The sequence below is a fragment of the Lampris incognitus genome, chromosome 3 (genome assembly GCF_029633865.1).
Source record: "Lampris incognitus isolate fLamInc1 chromosome 3, fLamInc1.hap2, whole genome shotgun sequence".
Lineage (NCBI taxonomy): Eukaryota > Metazoa > Chordata > Actinopteri > Lampriformes > Lampridae > Lampris > Lampris incognitus.
This window is the reverse complement of record NC_079213.1, coordinates 66,874,906-66,883,180: the sequence shown is the minus strand read 5'-3', so window position 1 is coordinate 66,883,180 and position 8,275 is coordinate 66,874,906. Positions and strand designations below refer to the sequence as shown.

General features: G+C 41.1%; 1 protein-coding gene across 1 annotated transcript in view; it reads right to left on the bottom strand.

The window, feature by feature from the left end:
* The window catches only part of alg6 (ALG6 alpha-1,3-glucosyltransferase), a 20,085-nt gene extending 12,079 nt beyond the window's left edge, over window positions 1-8,006 (bottom strand). Inside the window, exons 1-8 of the mRNA XM_056277302.1 lie at window positions 7,874-8,006; window positions 7,541-7,625; window positions 6,090-6,179; window positions 4,684-4,772; window positions 4,272-4,354; window positions 3,627-3,691; window positions 2,563-2,748; window positions 786-921 (exon numbers count right to left, since the gene is read on the bottom strand). Of these exons, the coding sequence (XP_056133277.1) occupies window positions 786-921; window positions 2,563-2,748; window positions 3,627-3,691; window positions 4,272-4,354; window positions 4,684-4,772; window positions 6,090-6,179; window positions 7,541-7,625; window positions 7,874-7,955 (816 nt within the window). The 5' untranslated portion in view covers window positions 7,956-8,006. The remainder of the gene's footprint in view (window positions 1-785; window positions 922-2,562; window positions 2,749-3,626; window positions 3,692-4,271; window positions 4,355-4,683; window positions 4,773-6,089; window positions 6,180-7,540; window positions 7,626-7,873) is intronic.
* Window positions 8,007-8,275: the final 269 nt, after the last annotated feature.

The following is an 8,275-nucleotide window of genomic DNA, read 5'->3' as shown; positions in this document are numbered from 1 at the left end:
ACATGGCCGTGCTGCAGCGTGCTGAAAACACCCTGGCCATAAATTAGTGCGATTTATTGATATCCTCCTACAGCCGCAACTCCAACACCTCCCAGAGATGGAGTGAAACCGAGCTGTTGACCTTTAACCGTTTTATTCCTCTGTTTTCTTTGATCCTGGAAGGTATCTATTTCCAACTGGCGGAGCAGAGAGCAACATGTGAAAGGTGAAAGGAGGTACGAGACGGTGTGTAGACGGCACAGATTGTGAGTGGAGTGCCGCAGTCTTGCTTATAGTGTTCCCCTGTTAAAGTCTTGTGAATTCTCTGTGAATTAAACAAAGTTAGGCATCAAAACATTACGACACTGGGGCAAAACTCTCATTCAGATACCCTAACAGGAGCTTCATGGTGAGCTCTGTTCCCACCTTTAGCTTTGAGGGAGAAACAAAATACTGACTTCATTCACCGGTTGTGTAGAACATTTGTTTAACGAGCAGGCTACTTCTTAGACTCTAGAAACACATGGAAGAGACTTTTCTAAGATGCTGGCTGAACTCAATATTGTCTACCACCTTGTATGTATAAACCAGGGATATGAAATCTGTAATGACGCACAACACTTATTTTGAGGACTGAATTTATATACAATAACTTCGCTGTGCATCTAACCCTCGAGACATCGGAGTCCTTTTTCAGACAGCCTTTTTTCTGGGCTTCCTAGCAAAAATGGCCTGCCTTAAATCTCACAAAATTAGGGATAAAATAAATCCATAAAATGCATTTTCATGAAATTAACCTTCTGTACCTCAAACAGTCCCCGAGTCACGGGAAATATCCTCCTGACAACTTGCGAGGCCTGGCTGAGGTCGGACAGGAAAGGCAACCAGCAGAGGGCAAAAGCCACCAACACTGTCAGAGCGACCCTCAGCAGTAGGAACAAGCTAAAGGGGAACAAGAAGAGAGGCCTGCGTTAGCATACCCCTGAAAGAGATAGTGGGAAATTCAGATTACCACATAACTGACATGCTATTGTTTCCTGTTAACAGTTTTTGCAGATGCCCCCAGGCCGTTACGCTGTATACCAAAATGTCGGCTATCAATAACCAAATAGAAAAAATAAACAAAAATGTGTCAAAAAACAACAAATGGCTGACATAAGCATGCATCTTAACAATTTCTGAGTCATTCATTTTGTGCAAACAGTCAATATTTGCTACCCGCATGCTCCAAATTGGGGATTTGACCCCTTCTGAATGGAATGCAGGGAAAGCCATGCATCAGCTGAACGCCTTTAGTGTAGGTGGGGGTATGTTGTCAGCTGTAACTGTGAAGCTGCTGGTTAAGTTGCACACACAGGAATAGCTGAGGAGTTTGGCCATGGTGAGAGTGTCATCTGGACATATCTTCCCCTGGCCCTTCTAATCCAGCTCTCCATTTGCTACTAAATGCCCTTGGTACATTGTTACTAGATAAACAGACACTGGACACACCAGTAACACCATCCCATCTGATTACCGCAGCGACTCTGTGGCTCTTTATAGGGCGAGCGCACTCTCACAGATTTATATTACATTTTACTTTTAGAGCATTTAGCTGCCACTCCTACAGAGGGTGACTTACAGTGCAAACTGTGAGAAGAAGTAAACACCGCCGAATAATTATGACTACAGAGGAGCAAAAACGCCCAGGATTTAGATTACACTGGGCTTTCATGGCTTGCCGTCAGCTTTGGACCGTCGATTTTGTGCTGATGAGCGTCATCAGAGCTTCATAGAGCAATCTGCTGTTCATTGTTTGATTGAGTCATTAAAGAAAAACAAACATGAGAATTCTTCCATCCTTTCTTGAAGAAATTTGAGAGCAGAAACAATAATCATTTAAAAACCTCCCTCTATGGGCGTCCGGGTAGCGTAGCGGTCTATTCCGTTGCCTACCAACACGGGGATCACCGGTTCGAATCCCCGTGTTACCTCCGGCTTGCTCGGGCGTCCCTACAGACACAATTGGCCATGTCTGTGGGTGGGAAGCGAGATGTGGGTATGTGTCCTGGTCACTACACTAGCGCCTCCTCTGGTCGGTCGGGGCATCTGTTCAGGCAGGAGGGGGAACTGGGGGGAATAGCGTGATCCTCCCATGTGATATACGTCCCCCTGGCAAAACGCCTCACTGTCAGGTGATAAGAAGTGGCTGGTGACTCCACATGTCCACATGTATCAGAGGAGGCACGTGGTAGTCTGCAGCCCTCCCCAGATCAGCAGAGGGGGTGCAGCAACAACCGGGACAGCTCAGAGAGCGGGGTGATCGGCCAGGTACAATTGGGGAGAAAAAGGAGAAGAAACAAAAAAATCTCCCTCTATATCTCTGCTAAGCTCTGGCTTTATTTTATTTTCCCAGCATTCATACATAATTATTCTACATATATAGAGCATCGTGAGGGTGCTATAGCAGTGACCCGTTGTTGCTTGTAATTTGGTGATTATGAAATGCTATTACATTTAATGCCTACAACGAAGAGTGCACTAAGAAGCAAACAAGAGGAAAACAAGTAGGAAGAGAGAAAAGTCTAGAGAACGAAAACATACCCTTTCCCCATCAAACCCTGTTTGATGCACTTCCCAAGGAGGTAGCAGAAGAAGGGCAAGGCATGGTAGAGCTCCATCTGTTTGTAGTTGAGAGCGAGGGAGAAGGCCAGGGAGCCCAGCACATCCCAGCCCAGACCCAGGCCCAACACCCCCCACAGGGCCAAACCCAGGCTCACCACGTTGTACCTGACTGGGTTAAGACTGACACTGGATCAAGTGCTTATAAACCCTGAATTTCCAACCAGGTGATTGGCATTTCCTGCCACTATTAGGTAGTGATAGTCGAGAGAGACAGGAAGGGCGGGGGACAGAGTGGGGATGACATGCAGCAAAGGACCCGAGCCGGATTCGAACCCGGGCTGCTGCGGTAAGGACTCAGCCTTATGTGGTACGCGCTCTACCAGGTGAGCCACTGGGGCGCCCCCTACTGTCTCCTTATCTTAGTCAGTATTTTGTCAGTCAGTACTTTTAGCAGGTGATTTAACATGACATTGTGTGATACATGCTGCATATCATAAAATATTCATGATGGGCAGGAAAATCTTTGATTTGTTCTCTATTAAAAGGTCTCAAACTCATTTAGAGAAAAACTGTACAACTATCTCAAACCTGTAGACACACTTGAACAAATCAGGGTTAAAAAAAAAACAACAACAAGAAAACAGAGGGGCTCGTGCTTTACAGATCTGTAAAATAATCAAATACATGCTTTTTAAAACTGCCCCACAGAGGGTTATCTTTGCAGAAACATATTCCCAAGTTAGTAATATGTTTTAAATGCTAACTACAGTGACCAGATCTGTCGAGGACATTAAATCAAATCACAGTTTTAAAACAAAATAAAATAAAATATAGTTGGCAGCTAACTTTAAAGCGCATCTTCCTATTTCATCATAATCCTGCTGTTTACAATGTCTTCAACCAATTTTAGGATTTATCCCACCGAATACGACATCTCTAATGAGAAGACAGCTTTAATCGCAGAGGTAAACACAATGAATTCATCACAGCAATTATACGATCTCAAACCAAATGACAAAACTGCATTTGTATACAAAGGATACTGGAAATGCCCGTAGTCAATGAGAATTAGGCCCGGGTAGAGTAATATGCAGAGGAGGACACAAGCCTGTGCAAAAAGAGAGTTTGCACATTGATTAGTTAATGACAGACAACACAAAGCTGCAACCCAGTTACAGTCCAGCGTGACCTTCTGCAAAATCATCGTGAAAAGTTCTGCCCCCGTTGAACTTTAGCATACTTGGCTGTAATAGAAAAATGAAAGATGCGATTTTATACGCATTGTAAGTCTGGAGATCAAAACAAAGATCTCTTTCTATCAAATAAAAGGAAGGAAAAAAAAGAACAAGAACATTCTAAAATGTTTTAAATAGTGCACAGAAGTCTACATCTTCCTTTGAGATAACTTACAATACTGTCAAATATTTATACATTATACAGTATTTAATATACGTGTCGCAGTTTGTGGTTTTACAAATGTAATAATATTGCACACTAAAAAGTGTTCTAAATCTGACCCCTTGCCAATACAACTGGAGTCCTTCGTTATATAATGGGAATAAACAGCACAGGGTGGTATTGTATTTGTTTTAATTCACCTGTGTCCCAGGACAAGAAAAAATAAATTAGTATTCTGCATGAAAAAGGTTAACATCTCCATCTCCTGCAGTAAAATAGAGCAGTCTTACCTTCCTTTTTGGGGATCCATCACTCAAGTAATAACTGAATAAAACAGCAGCAGGGATGTATATCAACAAATCTGCAACCAAGACTGAGAAAAAGAGGCATATCAGAGTGAATACATTGTGCTCTTCGTTTTCCTTTCTTTTCTTTTTGACAACCAGTGCACTGCTATACTGACGTGCTCGACAGCTCAGATGCATTAATGCAAAACAGTATTTTAAGAGCACATTCTAGGCCGAACCTATCGCATCATGGAATAAAAGACAGAAACAAAATCAAAATGAATCAACTGATCAGTCAAACTATCGGTCCCTACATCAATCAGTTTGACAGAGCACAATGCAAATGCGTTATCAATACTATTTCAAGGATGACATAACTATTCATCATATGATCTCCACCTTGTTGTTATTGTACCTGTGGCTCTCATGAATAACTTGTGTGCAGGGCTTTCATAACCTCGAGATTTGTGAAGCTCCACCCATTCTGGATTTATAAGCTTGGCTCTGCAAGAAGTCATAAACACACCAGTATAACAACGAATTAGGTTTTCTTTTCTCCTTGAAAACAGATCAGAACATAAGAGACAGCATTTTGAATCATTGCAGCATGTAGTTTCTTTTTATTTTTTGGTCAAAGGGGCATTTACAATAAACCTTCCTGTAACGTTTCATTGGTTTTATGATGTGTGAAGATATCGAAAAGGGTAAGGGCAGATAGAGATACCACAGAGGGTCGTGAGGCTGGATTACCGTGTTACAGTCACAACGACATAGTGGAGATATCAGTAAATCAAGCAATGAGAATGGTTCATGATGGGGCATTGTCAGAATCAGTTCATAATAGGTCAATGAAACACCCATTATCTTAGCTCCAAGATGTATTTTGGCAGTGGTGTAATATGGGCTTAAAGAGTAACTGCACACTTAAATTTTGAGTGGAGAAACTGAAGTATATGGCTTTATTTCAATGAAATGGTTTATATCTCAACATTTCTGTGCAAATATAATTATATCGACATTTTCTGCAATAAGTCTACCAACATTGCGCCTCCTGCTGGTTGTACTCTGTCATCGGTGCGCATAGTTGTGATCCAACCAACCATTCCCCTTTTCTTGTCTGTGGTATAGTAGCACAGACTACCCCCCAAATGTCTTATTTCTTAGATGAAATCAGAGAGGGCAAATGGGATGAGAGTGAGGAAGAACAGAACTGATACTGGCAGGTGATGTGACTCTTCAAGTTGTGCGTACACTACCAAAGGCAAGACAGACCTGTGACTCACACTGTGACTAATAAAAACATTGCATTGCTAAGAATGACAAAGCGAGCACTGTAGTTTTTATGCCTCCAAACTTGAAACTACAGCCCTGCTTTTGGGGCTTTCCTTATCGCTGCAGTGTGCATTTCTGCTGACACACTGCTGATGAGTGTTGACAAATGGTGCTCAAAGATCATAAATCCCTTTACAGCTGCATGCAAAAAAGCAATCAATAAATGTGTTTTTTTATAGTCATAATATTAACCCTTCAAATCATCTGGCTGTCAAAGGTAAATAAATATCTATAACCTGATTTCAAGTTTTTTTTGACATGACTAACAACAATTAGGGTTTGTGCCTAACCAGACAACTAAATAGCTTAGCAGACAACCAATGGAACCAATGGACTAATGCATGAACTGCTGTGAAATCACAGGAATGGATGGGGCTCTTAACCGCTTCTGTTATACTCTCACCTCTGTCTTTCTTGCCACTCATTATTTAACATTAATCCATTAAGGTGAAAATATTATCAGAGGACCAATAATTTAAGAAAACTTACATATAAGCACAGAGCAGGCTATGGTAGGCAGTAAGAGGAGGGTAGTCAAGACCCCAGTAGTTCAAGTCATTGTCAGTAGTGTTGAAGTACCTAGCGGAAAACAAATGACATAAGCATTCTAAAAAAAATTTTAAAAAAAAATCACACAAAGTTAAACATAGGCAGGCAGTTTGCAAAGGGGGAAACATTCTGGATCCAAGATATCGGATTTTTATTGCAGCATTAGGGGGTAACACTGTTGCACAGACTGTAACCAATCTTTGATGCATGATATAGTCCAAAGACTCATAAAACAAAGATAGCCGCTCAACGTTTCAAGTGTGTGTGTGTGTGTATATACATATATATATAACTTTGTTAGAAGAAACACTCAATGGTAGGGAAAGTGCTCAACAAATAAGGAGCAAAAATAATCCAGTGAATCAAGTAAATTCTTTATGAGCCAGTACAAGCCTGTTTCATGCCATACACTGGGTATATATAGTTTTTTTTTTCTTCCAAAACCATGAATGGTGCTGACAGAAGTGCTCAAGTAACTTAAGGACATAAGTGCATGCAATTATATATATATATATATATATATATATATATATATATATATAAATAAAATAATGTATGTATTATATATATATATATATATGTATGTCATTTTCTGAAACCGTCAGTGGTGTTGACAGAAGTGCTCAAGTAACTTAAAGAAAGAGAAATATGGAGCCTCTGCCTTTAATTCCCAAAGCACAGCCTGGACCTCATTTTTGGTTCATGACGCCATTCTACTAAAGCTTTTTCTTACTTTTTCTTACCACATCAGTGGCACTTTTTGGGCCATTATGTAGAGCAGTGTTTCTCAACCCAGTCCTCAAGGACTCCCTATCCTGCAGATTTTCTTTGCAACCCTGAATAGGTACCTGTTTATAGTTATTCAACCAATCAGCAATGAATGTCAGAGTTTGCACACCTTGCATAATTAAGTGCTTTGAGATGATTGGTTGAGTAAGTACAAGCAGGGCTACCTATGCAGGGTTACAATGAAAATCTGCAGGATTGGGGGTCCTTGAGGACTGGTTTGAGAAACACTGATGTAGAGCATATCATCAGGTCCTCAGGCATAATATGAACCCATCAAACTATTTAAGATATTCCCACACTAAATGCATTACCAAATTTCAAAAATAAAAATTTGAAGCAATTCACAGTTACTATTTTGCACCTTTGTCATTGTTAGCACATGTTCAGTGTTACCACTTCCACAACATCACTTGCACCATCAATGCTCTGACAAAGAATGCTGGGAGCCTTAAAATAGGGTGTGGGCTTTTTTTCTGAAGGCTCCCCAAAATATGTCTCCAATTACATGGATACCTGAATGGGCTAGATTTGATCAAACCTGAGCTCAACTGCAGCAGTTAAAGTCTCAAAATGTGCTCAAATCCAAGGAGCCATGAACTCACCATTCTTGAACAGGGAGATTGTGTGTGATTTCTTGCCAGTGCCTTTGGGCTTCATAGTCGCCAAACATAATGGGTTTCCCTGCCCCTATAGAAGTAATTAACCAGTTAGCTTGCTTTAATTAGAAATTAATATACATCATGACGATTCATTGACTCATCACATAGCCATTAATAAAAACACCAGCGTCTTTAATCAAACAATTCTACATGCATCGGTGCTATCAGCAACACTAAGGCATATGTCTGTCTCTAAGGTAGCATTCAACTATTTTGGGCTGCCTTCTCAACAGAGGTGCAGGGGGTGGGTCGACAGTATGGCCACGACATCCTTACCCGAGTATGAATTTAACGAAACACTCCATCTCGCAGTGACACCAAGCAACACACAAATTGACGTAAGACTCCACGTTTCCATGCCGGAAAGAGATGAAAATATGTTTTATCGATAAAAGCAGGGCCAAGACTTCGTTCACTCCATGGGATTCACTCGCAATGTTTTGGAGCCTGCTGTATGCTTCCGTATACGTCATCAACAAGAGGCTACGTTACGCGCTCTCATTGGACACTGGGCGATGACGTAAGCCGGGAGCGCACGAGATCCGTGGACAAGCTCTAATTGCGATGGTGAGTACAAAGACTGCTTTACTTTTAATATTGTCATATCTGCAGAGAAACTCTGTATTACTTTAAGTTAGAGCGAAATTTACATCTGTCGCAGTGTTACAGAATGGAATA